Source organism: Gopherus flavomarginatus, chromosome 1, assembly GCF_025201925.1.
Source record: "Gopherus flavomarginatus isolate rGopFla2 chromosome 1, rGopFla2.mat.asm, whole genome shotgun sequence".
Taxonomy (NCBI): domain Eukaryota; kingdom Metazoa; phylum Chordata; order Testudines; family Testudinidae; genus Gopherus; species Gopherus flavomarginatus.
This window is the reverse complement of record NC_066617.1, coordinates 323,250,970-323,268,546: the sequence shown is the minus strand read 5'-3', so window position 1 is coordinate 323,268,546 and position 17,577 is coordinate 323,250,970. Positions and strand designations below refer to the sequence as shown.

At 43.2% G+C, this 17,577-nt stretch overlaps 1 protein-coding gene across 6 annotated transcripts in view; it reads right to left on the bottom strand.

The window, feature by feature from the left end:
- STARD13 (StAR related lipid transfer domain containing 13) overlaps nucleotides 1-17,577 on the bottom strand; it is a 393,039-nt gene that overhangs the window by 44,688 nt on the left and 330,774 nt on the right. For all 6 annotated transcript variants that reach the window (XM_050937154.1, XM_050937155.1, XM_050937157.1 and 3 more), the window contains 2 exons: nucleotides 6,888-6,959; nucleotides 4,995-5,076 (listed from right to left, as the gene is read on the bottom strand). In XM_050937154.1, the coding sequence (XP_050793111.1) occupies nucleotides 4,995-5,076; nucleotides 6,888-6,959 (154 nt within the window). The remainder of the gene's footprint in view (nucleotides 1-4,994; nucleotides 5,077-6,887; nucleotides 6,960-17,577) is intronic.

Below are 17,577 nucleotides of genomic sequence, written 5' to 3'. Positions count from 1 at the left end.
TTCAGTTCATCTGCAAATTTGACACCATCAGCTCAGGATTGAACAAAGACTGTGAATGGCTTGCCAACTACAGAACCAGTTTCTCCTCTCTTGGTTTTCACACCTCAACTGCTAGAACAGGGCCTCATCCTCCCTGATTGAACTGACCTCGTTATCTCTAGCTTGCTTGCTAGCATATATATACTGCCCCTGGAAATTTCCACCACATGCATCTGAAGAAGTGGGTATTCACCCACGAAAGCTCATGCTCCAAAACGTCTGTTAGTCTATAAGGTGCCACAGGATTCTTTGCTGCAAGTGCTAGATTGTGCAACCTAAATAATGTTTTTTAAAGCAGTTTATTTGCACATTATTTCCTAGAGTTCTTTTAAAGGAAAAAGGTAAAAACAGACTATTACACACAGCTGTAACAGTCTCCACCATGCCTCACAAGCAGGAGTTGAATGCTGATTTTTCACCACTAATGTATATACTTATGCCACTTGAGCTACAGGACTAATTTCAGATGGCAGTAGCAGGAGAAAGCTGTTATCTCTCAATGAGGGACTGTCCACTGGAGCCAGGTGGTGGGTCCGGGAGTTGCTTGGGGAGAGCCAGGCTCAGAACAAACTAGTTGAGAGAGATCCTGCTCCACTGCTGGGCCACTGGGGCCATGTGATGAGTTAGGGAGAAGGCAGGTGGAACTTGGCCTGGCTCTTTTCCTCCAACAGTTGCTCTGGAAGTTCACACATCTTCCCAAATCAGTGTCTGTTGTTGCTGCTTTGGAAGTAGACCCAGACACAGAATGTTAATGTTCAATTACTATTTTGGCTATCTGACAAATTTTACCTCAGGAATGCAAATGAGAGAAAGGAAACAATGATTTCCTATCATTTATATCTCAATAAAACCTGAATAAAATCTCATGGGACAAAGAAAAGGTACTTCTCTAACCTGAGGGCTTTCCCCCTGCCAAATTTAGAAGGCCTGTTGCAAACAATGGAGGTATTAGAGTAGCTCAAAAAGAAAATCACTAGAATTTATAAAATGGGAATGCTAGGCTTTCTGAATAGAGGTTGCTACTAGCTACCCTATAAGAAAGTGCTTTCTTTGTGATGTCTCTCATATTCTCTTTTACACTATATTATAACACAAAAAACATTGTTGAAATAAAGTTAAACGGCTGACTTCTGTTCACAAAAGCTGAGAAATTCAGAGCCTAAGTTCTAGTGGTAAAAGTCTGTGTGACAGGGTCCAGAGTACAAACTCTGCTCGGTCTAAAGAGCTGCTCTGATACTTCAGCTTCAAAGTTACACTGCAAATGAAAAATCTATGTAGTTGAGCTGAATGTCTCACTAATCAGGCTAAAGGCTTGGTCGTGCATTCTTTTGAAGTCAGTGGGAGTTTTGAGATTGGGCCCTATGAGGGACATTCAGCACACACAAATAATAGTTGCCTTTCTTTGTTTTCCATTTTACAAGTGAATGTCATGGCCAGGTGTTTCCTACATGACACCCCAGCATGCATCTTGTGTAATGCCTCAGCCATCACAGAGCACTGGGAGGGCCTGGTCAGATAAGCTATGGGGGGTTAAAGTATACTGCATGGTTTTGAAAAATGTGATAGCTAATAAAATGCAGATGCTTGTTAGAGTGTGACTGGCCAGCACAATTCATTGTTCCTGTTGAAACAGAATCTTGAAATTGAGCACACTCATTCATATGGGCCACTGAATACAGGGAAATAAAAACTGACCCTTCCTCTGTCCCTCAGAGGTCCCACTAGGTCAGTATAACAATTAAAATATTGACAATAATGATTTCTGAGAGGCTCTCTTGTTGGGTACGAGGCCTCTCCGTTAGGAGAAATTAAGTACAGCTGTGGGCCAGCAAGGTTCCATTTGCCCCAATTTAACACAGAAACTTGTCAGAAAGGTATGTCTATGTATAGACCTTGGGACACAAATATCGTCAGCCAGATGCACCCAACAGCTCTCAGCTAAGAGTTGATCATATTACAATGAAAATCTGGGATCTGAAAAGATATCCTTCCAAACAATTTAACCTCTGGAAGAACAATGGTTCTGCCCTTGCCTGCATGGTAGATACAGTCTTTATTCTCCCCATACAGCTATGGATTAGACTAGTGGTGCCCAAATTTTTCTTGTTGCTTCCCCCCCCCTTACCAGCAATGGAACATGTTTCCTGCCCCCCCCCCCCATTACACGTAGTCTTCTTCCTCAGCAGAGGAGCTTGGGCTGGAGGTGGAGCTGGGGGCAGAACTGGGGATGAGGAAAGAGTTGGGGCTAGGGGTAGAGCTGGCCTGGGGATGGAGAATGAGGCCAGAGCTGGGCTAGAGTGGAGCAGGGGGTGGAGTGGAGCTGGGGTTGGAGGCAGAGCTGGGCTGGGGGCGGAGCAGGGGGTGGAGTTGAGCTGGGGTTGGAGGCAGAGCTGGGCTGGGGGCAGAGTGGGGCTGGGTGGCACTCTCACCCCATCTCCCCATGGGGGCTGGCCCGGGCCCCGCCTCCCACTCACCGGCAGCCCCGCCGATCAGCGCCTCCCACTCCCAACCTGCACCTCCCGATCAGCTGTTTCATGGGGTGCAGGAGGCTTGGAGTTGGGGGAGGGAAGGAGCAATGGCACGGCAGGCTCAGGGAAGGGGTGGACTGGGGGTAGGGCCTGAGCAGTGAGCACCCCCGGCACATTGGAAAGTTGGTGCCTGTAGCTCCAGCCCCAGAGTCGGTGCCTATACAAGGAGCAGCATATTAACCTCTGAAGAGCCGCATGTGGCCCTGGAGCCAGAAGTTGGCCACCTCTGCCCTAGACTATACCAGAGCCTAGAACACAGCCCCATGTTATGGTGGATCGATGACACACCTCTCCAGCTGCTACTTTGTTCTCCAGGCTCTCATCTTCCATTTAAAAACAGGTCTCTAACTGTTCCGGTTGCAAACACATCCTCAAAAATGTTAGCCGGGTGTGATTGCTGCATGGATGTTTTTGTGCGTTTGCACAGAGCTCGGAACAGCAGCTCTGCTAATGTGAACTGCCCCACTAATCTCAGTGAGGTGTTAACTCAGATGCCCAATGATCATAATTTAAATGTCAGCACTGTTAACTATTTAATTAGTCATGTAAGAAAGGAGAGGCAGGATCACATACCTGCATAATTTACTGTGAGTGAGGCCATGTTTTCATGCCACAAATAGGTGGCCTTTGGGTGATACCACCACCACTTTGTTCCCCCATCAATCAAAAATGAACCTAGACATAGGAGCCTGGCAGACTCCACGGGCACATTCAAGCCCCTCTGCTGGAGAGCCAAGCTCAAAGAGCCCAACAGAGCTCAGAGAGCAGCACAGTCATATCCTGAATATCTGTGCAATCTACTGCAGTTACACTTCTATTTCTAGCATGCCAGTGCCTGTACATGTACCCTTGTTGGATATGACATCCCCAGTTCGAGTGTAGATGTATCCTGAGGGACCTTTTCCACTGGCTTCTCCCAAACCCCGCTCTGAAGTCCCCTGCCACAGGCTCATCACTCCTTGCATGCAGTGGGTCTAAGATGTCTGGAACCAATAATCACTTCCAGGCTTAATGTGTTACTGACATTGTGAAAGCTGCAGTTTCATGTAGTAGACCCTGCCTTATTATGGGCCTGATGCGCCCTTGTACCATGCAGGTGGAGAGTAGCAGAAACCAGCCCAAGTGGAGCACGGGAGAAAGAAAAGGGGAGCAGTCAGTGCCTTTGCAGTGTCATTTCCTCTCCCCACCCAAAGTCCTTTTCCAGGACTACAACAAGGTCAGTGCTCCACAGCTGGTGAGGGGTTAAGGTGGGGCAAAGCAGAAGCTGTGTGTGGCACATTCCCAACAGGCAAAGAACAAAATGCGACACAAACAGAAACACATCACCCTTGCCAGAGAGTTAGAGCTGTGAGCATCTGCAACTGGGTGTTTATACAGAACCTGGTGTAACCTACACACCTCCTTGGTGTGGTGTTCTGTCCCAACTAGTAGCACGGAGACCACTTAGAGAGAGAGATATTAATGAGTCTGCTCTACGACCTTAGTTAACAGGCATATGGCTTTTACCTTGTGGTAGAGGCTCGTGCATTTAACTCCAGAGGTCCTAGGTTTGATCCCGCCCGCCAACGACGGGGGGCTGTTGGAGTTACACTAGCACAATGACGTACTGGTCACTGACTAGGGCTGCGGTACTACAATTAAACAAACAACAACAACAACTGGGAGCCAATGGCAGCATAGTAGCACGAGAGCCATCCTTGCTGTCAGAGGGAAGAAGGTTCTGGGCAATGAGGTTTCTTCGTGTTTGTGGCAGCCAGGGGCAGAGTTACCCAGGTGTTACCCACACACAGATCCTTAATTTATGCTGGGTTTGCTGGTGTTGTTCTCTTCAAAAGGCAGGCAGACTCACTCCATTGATGAGATGGGCTGATAGATTTGGGCCCTTTTTAAATCTTGTGAATTTTCAGGGAGCAAATTGGCCCCTGCTGTAGGATTTTTTGAGAGAGAAATGAATCCAGGTTTCTAGCATTTATTCTGAAAAAACTACAGATTACAGGGGTTGGCACCCATTCAGAAGTGGTGTGCTGACTCTTCATTTATTCACTGTGATTTAAGGTTTCATGTGCCAGTAATACATTTTAACATTTTTAGAAGGTCTCTTTCTATAACTCTGTAATATTGAACTAAATTATTGTTGTATGTAAAGTAAATAAGGCTTTTAAAATGTTTAAGAAGCTTCATTTAAAATTAAATTAAAATGCAGAGCCCCCCCGGACTGGTGGCCAGGACCCAGGCAGTGTGAGTGCCACTGAAAATCAGCTCACGTGCTACCTTCAGCACCCATGCCATAGGTTACCTACCCCTGGATTACACCCACTTAATTAACAAGGACAAACAAACATCTCTGAGGCTGGGCCACTAATTTCAAAACAAAAATCCACCAAGGTTCTTAAGATACCAAAAAAAGAAACAGTGGATGTTATTTACCTGCAAAGGGGTTCTACAAGGTCCTTGTCGAGAAAGTCATGATCTTTCTTTACAGCCCCAATGTCAATAGGAAACTGGGAATCTGTAAAAGAGAGATTTAGTATTAAACCAATTACTTTTTATTCAAATGGAAACAGTTTATTTCAAAGATGCATGTGTTTTATCAGCAGAGACTTATTTCACTTGGCCTTAGTTGTTTCCCTGTATGACATCCAGGACTTGTTTGGTCACTTCACATAATTTTATTTTTTATATTAAAAAGGGAGTTGACAGTCCTGTGAACCAAAGAGACAGTGACATGTTTGGTTCTGGCTATAAGAAGATATTAGATGCTTAGCGTTGCTACCTGATCACCATCCCCAAAAAATGAGATCTGAGAATTACCACAACACTTTAATCATCAACATGGGCAGTAAGGACATCCACTCCCGTCCTAGTGAGTCAGGGAAATATTTGCGAGGCAGACTTTACCATGCAGTAGAAATGGTTTGACTATTTTGTTAGCACAACGCACAAAGAGTTTAAACAAAGGGTAACTCAAGCAACAGATAAGAAGTGAGCTGACCATACTAGTCACCCCAAATATTAGTCTGAAATTTAAAAAACAAGATGGAAATGCTGGAAACTGACAATTGTAATGAAAAGTTATTTGGGTGCACAAAAATTATTGTGTTTCTGTAACAGTCGGATGGATCCCAGCATCGTGACTATACTCCAGCTGATTTTATTAGATGTTGAGTACCTTTGGCTCCTATTGACTTTAAGGGAATTGTGGATGTTCATCACAGTTACTGGGGCAGAGGGTGCAGGGTGAGGAGAACATTCTTCTTCCCTTTCCCCAACCTTCAGGTGGGGGCAACAGCAATAATTTCCCCCCAATTTTGAGCTATGTGGGAGGGAAACAAGAGGAAGCCAATCCCAGCCCCTACTGTGCTGTTTGTTGTGTGCAGCAGCAAGACTAAACTCTTCCACTTCCTCCTGGAGAAGCTGCCAAACAGCAGTTGGGAGGAGAGAAGGCCTCCAACCAGCAGGAGAAGCCAGAGGGAAGAGTCTCATCCTACTGCTGCTGGCTACACTAACTTCACCCAGTTCTGGGGCAGTGGTTCAGCACCCCTTGGATCTGAATTTTCACTGATCTGGTTGCTGGCCTTGCCTTCCACTGTGAGTTACACAAATGTGGGAAGCTCAGGTTAGAAGATTTACAACCAGCTTGACAGAGTTTGCATTTTCCACATATTTTGTGTTTTCTTTTCTATAACAATAATTTTTCTTTCTTGGATTTCTGAGTGTCCTATTTCCCATCAGTGTGTTAAAAGAACAGAGCTCTTAATTTTCATCCTTCTTGTCTCTCCTTTCCTCCCTTGTTCCTCCCAATTCACTGATTATGACAAGTCTAACTAGAAGTTATGTCTAAACTTAGGCTGTGATTCGCAAGCAGCTCTGTGCATGTGGAGGGATTTATCTGAGCAATTTGTAGAAGCAGGACATTAGATACAGTATTGCGAACCCCAAGCATTCAACATCATGAGTCAGGCCCCCAAAATCATCAGCTGGTCTTAAAATTAATGAGAGTAAAAAAATATATATTTTGTTTTCTTTTTATTTGCATCCTGGTTTTTGAACTTGGGGGCTCATTCAGGCCACATTTTCAAGCTTTCCTCTGCAAACATGAGGGCTAGAAATATACCGTTTAAAAAAATGAAAGCTGAGATTTTCACATAGTCACATGAGTCCAGGAGCTGGCGCTCTAAGAAAAATCACTAAATATTGTGAGATTCAGGATAAAAATCACAACAGTTGGCAACACTGTAGATTGTAAACATTTTAGACCAGGTCTGTGTCTGCTGAGATGTCCAATACACTTTAGGAGTAATAGAAATAACAACAACGTACCCTCGTAGAGCTGAGCATATTGTGGAAATCCAGCAGCTCGTAACCAGTCACACGCTTCCTTTGCTTCAATTTCTGAAGAGTAAGAGAAAGCAGAATAGGTTCATTCTAGAGCCACAGTGTGCTATTTTTCATCAGGAATTATTTTAATTACAAGGAAGAAACAAGAGGATTTAATGTTCCTTTTGAGTGCCTATAACACTTTTAAAGGTAACTGTTATTATTATGTGGCATCAAACAAACCGGTGTCTAGGAAACATACCCACCTGCCTCACAGCGCTATTGGGGTTTGCACAACACTTTGGAGGTTTCAAGCACAATAGGCCAAATCATCACCCTTAGATCAATACTAGAGATGACTGTCTCCACACATGGGGCTGATGAGCCAGCTCTGTGGCACTGTTTCCAGTTCTCCACTGAGACCCTACAGTGGGCACTTTGCATGGTCTGGGGAGCAGGGGACGGGGGGGGGGGGGAGATTGTGCAGGCTGGAAGTTGGGCCAAAGGGAACGCACAGTATCCCTCCTCCGGCCCCACATATCTTACCAAGGAAAGGCAACGTATACCTGGGAGTATTTCCTTTTCCATGGAGCTTTCCAGGAGCCCTGAGAGCCACTGCAGGCTCTGCCAGCACAGCTCCAGTACAGACATGCTGTCAGGGAGCCAGAGGGAGCCACACCAGGGATCAGGGCCTGAGCAGAGGAACAGAGCCTTCACAGGGATGGCCCTTATACCCAGGGGATCATCTACCAGGTTTGCAGGCAGGTCCTACACTCTTGGGAGGGAGGAGGGAGAGGAAGCAGAACTCTGCCCACCTGGTCAGACAACATGGGCTCCCTCCCAGAGCGTTTAGTGTGGGAGGGGCTGATCTGCTCTATATGAGTGCTAAGTAGTAATGAAAAATTGAAGTCTTAATACAAAAATTTAATATCAACTACAAGACCCTCTTTTCAGGCATGGACATCTCCAAAGAACCAATAAAGGCTTTGTACCTGCACCCATACGATTCAAATACTCACACCGAGTCAGGGGGGACTACTCATGTGTGGAAATATTCACAGGATAAGTGCCCCAAGGGACAGGCAGGCACATCCAGTGCTTTTGCAAAATCTGGATGCATGTTGGCTCCAGGGAGTAGATTTCTATGCCTGTCGCCATCTAACCTGAGAGTGCAAACACCAGGGTTTGGCACATGCAGATTTTGTAGATGCAAATTAAGCAACCATGATAGAAAATCTTGCCCACACAATGTCTATTAAAGACAGCAGAGGTAAAAAATCAGACTCTGCTGCTCCTCTGAATGTCCTACCATGAATGCTAAAACTAGGTGTAAATCTGTTTCGTACTGAAGTGCATAGTTTCCATGTGCAGACAGTGGGCCAAATTCACCCTGGCTTAACTCTGCTCAAAGCAATTGAATCAGGTCCACTGCAGCTCATTGAACAGCCTGCTTGGGAAAATGTGTGTTCCTTTGACTATACAGTACAGTATGAGACCCAGACACTATTTTGCTTCTCTGAATATTGACTCACACCAGTAGTTGTTACAGAAATATGAATTCAGGATAAAAGGCCTGCTTGTTGAAAGCACAATTTCCCAAAGATAATTAGATGGTCAATAACAGATCTGCAATGCACGGGATCATCAGCAGTGTTGCAACTGATTCTCTGCCTGGTCATTTTACTTCATTTGCTTTGACATTAATTCATGTCACAGTCCTCTACCCCCAAAAAGTGTCTGCGAGTACACTGAGTTCATACAACTGTGCACAAGGACATAAAACAAGGCTCTTTTTGCTGCACATCTGCATGCTGAAAGGGCACTCTCTCTATTACGTTCCAGTGTGAGAGAATATTTTCATTCAGTGTTTGGAAAAAAGACAAGAGTTGTTACTTTCTTGGTCTGTTTGTTTGTTAAATACAGTTTCATGAAACACAAATATCAGAGGGGTAGCCGTGTTAGTCTGGATCTGTAAAAGCAGCAAAGAATCCTGTGGCACCTTATAGACTAACAGACGTGTTGGAGCATGAGCTTTCGTGGGTGAATACCCACTTCTTCAGATCTGAAGAAGTGGGTATTCACCCACGAAAGCTCATGCTCCAACACGTCTGTTAGTCTATAAGGTGCCACAGGATTCTTTGCTGCTGATGAAACACAAATTAATTGATCCTCTTGGAAAATATATTTTACAACTCACAACAGCTGCATAGTCAAGTTTCATCTGCACTGGAACAACAACAAGAAGAAACTGTGTGTAATGGAGAAATCTGCAGCTAATGTCCCTATGGGCTTCTCAGATTTCAATAGTTTTTGAGTTTCTACTCCAAGTGTGGCCTGCCAGGAATTTTCTTGTGGCCCAAGTGAAGGCCACGTGGTCTTAAGTGGAGATGGATGAATATCTACATGAAATAACTAATATAGTGAATTTTGCCTTTCTTTCTCTTTGCATATTGTTCACGTGCAGGTTGCAATTTTCTTGAATGCATCCATTACCCACAAAGATTGGCAGAACCATTTCTTGGTCTCCTGCTCCTTTGTGAGCAGCTTGGAGCAAGTATTCAAAATACAGTCTGGGTGGACGATCATCTAGGACACGGGGCTGTGAATTTAGATGCAGCCCTGAAGAAGGGTTGCATAAACTGCACCACCCCAGCAGCAGCCCTGGGGAGAAACTAGAACTCAGACACCCTCTGCAATTCCTCCGCTGCTTTTCTCTTGCTCTGGGAGGGGAAGAGGTGATAATTTGGTGGTGGCCGGACCCAGCCCAGCAGCAAATTACACTGCTCTACAGCCAAAATGCTTCTGAAATAAATGTAGTCCAACTTTACTAATTCTGGGTCACTGAGAACGAAAACGTTAAAATTGTTGATTGGCTCCACTTTTCAAGATATGCTATTGGGTCAGTATATACGACCCTTGACTTGGGAATGGCGGAGGAGAAGTGAGTTATAAAGGGAAGGGATCTCAATTTAAACCAGAAATGACTAAAATACATCTTTGACTGGATCTATGAATAAATCTATGACTGGGTTTGGACAGTACTTGCTTTCTAGGCAAAACAATGAATGATGCAATCTGAAGCTGGTATTGCATCATACACGATATGAATTGCATCATGTTATTCCTAGATGTCATGGATGATGCAATCATAACGAAGCTTACATCACTCTGCTGAACAAATTGCCCTATATCAGCTCTAGAAATCATACAGTGTCATGCTCTCTTATTTGTCAGTGTTTGATTTTGCAAAGAGACACGTTTCTGTTTAGCCAAAGTGAGCAGAGATGCCTTGTACTTGTGCGAAGAGTGCAGATAACTTCTGCTATGTTTGTGGTGAAGTGACTTTTGCATCACATAAGCGCAGTCTAACCACCATGGTTAAGAAAGCCTATCACCTTTATTTTGGCTGCCAAATTGGAGATCAGGACAAGAGGTGGGCCCCACACATATGCTGCAACACTTGTGCAACAAATCTTCGCCAGTGGTTGAACAGGAAAAGGAAATCTATGCCTTTTGCAGTGCCAATGATTTGGAGAGAGCCAACAGATCATAGCAGCAATTGTTACTTCTGCATGGTGCCTCCAGTTGGGAAAGGTGTGTCAAAGAAGAAAAAGTGGACTGTGCATTATCCAAACATTCCATCAGCTATACGCCCAGTACCCCACGGAGAAGGACTGCCGGTTCCTGATGCACCAGAATCATTCTAACTTGAGTCAGACGAGGAAGAGGAAGAGGATGAAACTTCTGGTCCTGAACCATCAATGTCACAGGACCCACATTTTCTCCCATCCTCCTCCTCTGAACCACACCTCATAACACAAGGTGAACTGAATGACCTTGTCAGGGATTTGGAACTACCCAAGAGTAAGGCAGAGCTGTCGGGCTCCAGACTACAGCAGTGGAATCTCCTGGCAGGCTATCAGGGCAAATGGAGCCCATCAATGCTTGCAGACTATTGCTGGACAGTGACAAGAGATGCTCCATTTAATGAATACAAGAGACAAGCCAAGAAGCACCAAGTAGACACTGAATAGGACTAAACTATGTACATAATAGTTTTTTGCCTTTTGTTTCGTAGTAAATTTTATTTATATAACCCTTTTGCTGATTTTTAAAGTGTTCCATAAACAGGACAGGTGGAATATGATCATGTAAAGCAACCATAAACACATGAAAAGACCTAGGTTTACAATTTATGATTAAAACTCTATTATCTACACAATATACATAGACATAAAATGTAAAAACTTAAATATCTTAGAAACAGTAGCCAATCAGTTGTTTTAATTGTCATATTTGAATTCAGCACATCAAAATACATAATAAATATCACATTTTATCTCTGAAGCAGACGACTTCTCAAAAATTGTAGACCAGTGTTATGACACTGCTCATACCGACTCATTTGCACTGGCCAGTGGCGCTGAGGATCCACCATTCCCTGTGCCTCCTAGCCACCCCCATTTCCTGGTCCAGGGATATGTAAGCAGGTATGCAGCACCTGGTTATTCCTCTGCAGGGGCCGAGTGGGACTCCTTATTCCCCTCCCTCTCCTGGATGGATATGTAGACCAATACATCATCTAGCCCCTGGTAATGCCCCCACTGGACGTATATATCGGTTAGAATAAGCTCCCTTGTGAAAATGCTCTGAGACAGCTGATTTAACATTAATTTTCCATGAATATTCTTTAGTATTTGCTTAAAATTTGCTGGTTCTGTTCATTTACTGGCTCCGATATTAGTGAAGACTCCTCTGGGAAGGGACGAGCAGAGAGCTACAATGAATTCCTTTAAAATGTCAACAGAAATTTATAGAAACAATGTTTTGCAGCATTGGCCCAGCCCTATTCCCACATCCAGCCTCTCATCTATTGACTGGCGCAGGTGTGAGACCCAGGCAGCAGCAGCTGTACTTTATTCAAAAGGCAGAGAGGATCAAAGCCAGGCAGGAAAAAAACACAAAGGAACCTCGCATAGCAGTAAGAATAAATTGGATACCCAACAGAAATTAAAGGCTGGAGATATGGTGGTGTGTTGCCTTAGAAACAAAGCCAGAAGTTTCCCTGTTTTTTGTAATAAAGAGGAATTTTTTCCAGAATGTACATTTCTCTGTAAGAAAACCTACTTGTAAGAAGCTGGCAGGTGCTATGAGGGAGAGAAGAGCAATTCTACTGAGTTACGCGAGGAGTGCCCAGTATAAAGGAAGGAAGAACTGAGACAGGAGGGCTGGCAAGGGACACACTTAGAAACAGCCAGCCAGCCATGAGGAAACTTAGGCTATGGTTTACATTTGGTTATTCCCAGATGGAGAATAAAGAGAACCCCAGGAGTTTTGAACGCATGCACATATGTGTGCTGTGATGTTGGGCGACCCTGCCCATTTACTCTACTCTATATTCTGCAGAGAATCCATTAATAACATGCTTTGCAGCTTTCCACACAAGCGAGTCTTTGACCAGGCACTGAGTAAGTGAAATAGTTAATAACAATGAATGATACAATAAATTAGCCACAAACGGTGACTAATGTAAATATGTAGATAACATTATTTTTCAAAAGAACTGAACTTGAAATAATCATGCAAATTGACAGGAAATAAGTTTTGCTAAGTTTGCATGTTGAGAGAAAAGGGAATTCTGTCACTAAGTGTTCAGCCCTAGGAATTAAACTCCTCTGTTATTCCACAGCACGGGTATATCTCCAGCTACGACAGTGAAAGCTTCTTTGTGCTGTCTCACCAGCATGCCTTGGTTCTTCTCTAGGGGGTCTGACTATAGGAAGAGAGGATAGATCAGTCTTCAGGTCCATCAATCCTAGGCTTCTTTACTGAGTGTCATCAATCAAAAAGACTACCAAACAGCTATTCCATGGGAACTACTTTGGGTCACTATCAACCAGTGCTACAAGGAACAGCTGACATACAGGTGAAAGACTTCTCCTATCACAACCTTCCATGACATCTAATCACCAGTCATTACATTTGAATTTGTCTGCTTTTTAAAACAAAACTAACCCCCCCAGACTGCTCCTCCTTTGAGTGAAAGGGAGCAGGAGAGCTCCTGAATCCCTCTCCTGGAGAAAGCTACCCTCTTATGAGAAGATAACCCGAATGAATTCATTTTTCTGCGAGGGACTTCTGAACAGTGCTGCATCATAGACCATGAATATTGCTTACCAAGGCCTCGTTACTTCACTCCCTTCTCTCAACAACATTTCTTATCCTCTTTCCTCTTTTCTATCCTCCATCTGTCTCTTTCTCTCTTCCGCTTCTCCACTTTCTCCTTGATTCCAACAACAACTTTTATTTAACCTTACGGTACTCACTGAGGCAATCCACCAAATCGCAATAACGAACAGGAGCAATAATGTGGTACATAATCACCTTGCCTCGTGTGTTACTGACACACTTTTGCTTATGTGCTTGATAAAATTTATCCTTCCAGTAGGCTGAATTCATTTTAATTTCTTTGCCATCATTCATCACTCATGCTCATTTACTTTCTTAACATTTTTTTTAACAAAAACATACCTTACCCATTATATTTGACCTCACTTAAATATAAGTTTAATAGATTTAAAGTATGTTCTTTAGCAACTTTTATTAAAATTTTAAATCAAGTTTTTAGACAGGAGCCCATTTTTCTGTGAATAACTGTAAGATAATTTCTTTGGCAGTTACACACAGGTTTCGTGGAAAGAACAGGCCTCCCCTCAACATCTCAAACTTGGAAATAAAGTAGTAAGTTAGTTACAGACGACAGATAATTCTGCTTGCTAAGTTTGATGCAATGTCATGCATTCAACACATATTTAATTCTTGGTCCTGAGTTCTCATGCTTTTGGCTGAGAAACAACTGGGGCACTACAGAAGCAATTTGTTTAATAGTGACTCCTCCAGCTTATTCAGGAGTAGGAACTGGTATGTTTAAAATGGAGGCCCCTCAATTGTCTAAGGAACACTCCTGAGATGTGGGAGACCCCTATTGAGATCCTGTCTTCGCCTCAAGCAGAAGTGGGAATTGAGTACTCTAGCCACTGGGCTAACAGTTATAAGGTAGGTGCCCTTCTCGCCCAGATTTTGAATGGGACCTGACCAGGTATGTAGCCTCTGCGCTCATCTGCTTGATTGGGCCTCAGGAGAGGAGTGCCTAGCTTCCCTGGTTTGTGATTTGCTCTGGGCCTGTGGTGGGAGATAGGTGTCCAGATGCCCAGAGGGAGGCAGCAGAATACATGCTCAGAGGCAGAAATTCAGGTGCTGAGAGAAATTTTACCCTGAAAATTTAGGCACCGAGTTGACCTGCCTACGGGGTTCAGGGGGAGTTTTGTGAATCTCAGTGGAGCCAAAACTAGGATTTAATCACCTAAACACTGATTTAGGCACTTAAGTACCTTGTGAATCCAGGCCTCAGTTCCTCACAATCTTTAATGCATTTATCTTCCCAACATGACTGTGAAGTAGAGAAATACTATTATCCCTATTTTACAGGAAAAATGGGGCACAGAGGGCTGGATTTTCAGTTATTGACGTGCCTAAAGATTCACATAGATGCTTAGAGGGATTTTAATAGCACCTAAGCAGGTTAGGTACCTATCAATTAAATCAATTGGGGTTGAGCACCCAGACCCCTATTCTCAAAGGTTGTTAGGTGCCTAACTCCAATTTAACTCAAGTGCCATCTGAGCCAAATTACTTGCCCCAGGTCATGCAGGATGTCTGGCACAACACAGACTTGAACCCAGGTCTCCTAAATGGTGGGATAGTGCCCTATCCTCTAGCCCCTCCTCGTTCCCATCACATAGATGTCGATTGTGAAAAAATAAAAAGACCCTCAGGATTCTCTTATAGGAAAGCCCCATACAAATATATATATATATATATATATATATATATATATATATATATATATATATATATATGGTTTTACTACACTGTAGTGCCTACTCTTCCTTAAATCCAGATAAGAAGGTTTTCAAAGGCAGAATTGCATTCAATTGATTTTATATCCTGTTCATAATTACTGTTAGAACCAAGGTTATGTTTTGCAAGTGGGGAACAAATAAAACTATCAAAACATGATTTTAATAGACAAAGCTTTCTGCAGAATATTGTGCTGCCAGTAATAGTACAATAATATAAGGATTTTTAAATTATTGATGCTGAAAATAATTTTAATGTTACAATAAAAATTCTTTCAAGCTTAAAGGCAATGTCAACAGTGTCTTTGTTTTGTAGGCCTTTACATTTGTCAGAAATGGGCAAAAAGAATGATTATGGATATGGAAAAAAACTCTCATATTATGTGAGATTGAAAAAAACTTAGGCTGTTTACCTTAGAGAAGAGACAAAAAAGAGAGGACCATGATACAAGTAGGCAAAATAATGAATGAAATAGAGAAGTAGAGTGGGAACTTCTGTTTGCTCTGCCTCATAACACAAGGACAAGGAGCTACTACGTGAAAGTGAGAAGTGTGAAAGTCAACCTGATAAAAGGAAAAACTTTTTTTTGCACAACTAGCCTGTAGAACTCATTACCACAGGACAGATTCATGGATTCCAAGGCCAGAAGGGACCATTGTGATCATCATTGAGCTGAAGAGCTGAGTAAGGTTTAAAAAAAGAAAAGTTGGATATTTACATGGATAAGGAAACTGTCCAGAATTAATAGGGAATGTAGAAAAAAAACATCAAGCATTTTGGAAGGGATATAAACTCATGCTTCAGGGTATAAGACCGCTAGTAATTGGAGGGGGGATATGGTGATTTGGGAATCTAGACACGTTTATTAATTCTGGTTGATCTCGTAAAGTGGTATTATGAAATGGCTGTGCCACTGAATGCCTCTGTAAATGTGGAATCTACCTTTGCTGACTAGGCCTGCAGCAAGTACACACCAAACTGCAGATAATGGGATGTACTTATCTATGGACTAGTTGTTTACTGTTATGCTCAGTGGGTTTGCTCAGCAGGGAGAAGGTACTTCTGCCCCCTACTTGAAGAAAGGGGGAAGAAGAGAGAGTGGGAAATTATCCAAACACAGAACAAGAGAAACCAGGTGTCATAAACATACAGCTAAGGGTAGCATACAATCCCTCCTTACCTGTAAAGGAATTAGAAGCTCAGATAAGCTGGTTGGCACCTGACCAGAAGGACCAATGGGGAAAGAAGATACTTTCAAATCAGGGTGGTGGGGGAGGAGGCTTTGTTTTGTGCTGTGTGGGTGTTCTCCCCAGAGACAAAAGGAGAGACCAAGCAAGTAATCCAGCTCCCACTGAAATGATACATCTAATATTACAGAAATAGTAATAGCAAGGAAATGCGTTAGAGTATCTTTTGTTTTAGCTTGTGAATTTTCCCCGTGATAAGAGGAAGGTTTATTCCTGGGTTTTTTTGTAACTTTAAAGTTTTGCCTAGAGGGGAAATCCTCTGTGTTTTGAATCTTTTGTTACCTTGTAAAGTTATCTTCCATCCTGATTTTACAGAGGTCATTCTTTTATCTTTAAATAAACTCTTCTTTTAAGAACCTGATTGATTTTTCATAGTACTTAAGATCCAAGGGTTTGGGTCTGTGTTCACCTGTACAATATTATTCTCAAGTCTTCCCCAGGAAAGGGGGTGTAGGGCTTGGGGGAATATTTTGGGGGAACAGGACTCCAAGTGGTCCTTTCCCTGATTCTTTGTCCAAATCACTTGGTGGTGGCAGCATACTGTTCACGGACAAGGTGGAATTTGTGCCTTGGAAAGGTTAACCTAAGCTGGTAAAAATAAGCATAGGTGGGATTTCATGCAGGTCCCCACATCTGTACCCCAGAGTTCAGAGTGGGGAAGGAACTCTGATACCAGGTGACCACCCCTGGGTTTACATAAGGATTCTCAGAGGGCACTTAGCGAGGGACACTCAGGAAGTTATGGGCAAGAGCAGGAAGTAAGGTGGCATGAGCTGTGGGAGGAGACACCATGTTTTTTAGCACATGAAATGAAACGTGCACTGGAACAGTAGGTACTAACTCCAGCCCAAGGAATGCTCTGAAGTGGTGAGGAAACTGAGGCAGGGAAATAGATGTTATTTTATATGATATGTACTTTCTTGTGCTTTATCTGTTAAGTATAGAACAGCAATTGTGTAAGACTTCTGAGCAAAGTGCCTCTGTGTGTTATATGGTTCACAACTGCCACTTTCCTCCTGAAAGAGTAAAACTGTAGCCCAGAAACTTATACCTTTGGTAGGATTCTGGGAGAGGTTGTATTTAAGAAATGAGGGAGTCTGAAGGGCCAGCACTGATCCCAGAGGCTAGGCAGCTGGACAGCAGGTTCCAGCACTCAGGAGGGGCTGTTATATGGAAGATCTGCACCCCAACAGTGTTCCTAGAGATACCAAGATTGGAGCAGTGACTGGATTCTGTTCAAGTAGGCTTAAAACATCCAGGGATCCAGAAGATTGGCCTCTCCTCACAGTAATTTGGTGGGCAACCAAGAGGGGGCACTCAGCTAGGAGATGTAATGGGACTAAGAGGAAATTTTTTCCAGGCAGGTTATCCTATATCAAGCTGTCCAAGTCCTATCCTATATATCACTGGCAAGTCCAAAAAAATTGTTTTGAGTCAAACTGAAAACAAACTGAAAAAATTAAAAAAAAATATTTTAGCAAATCAAAAAATTTGGTTTTGAACAAAGCATTTAGTTTCAACAAAAC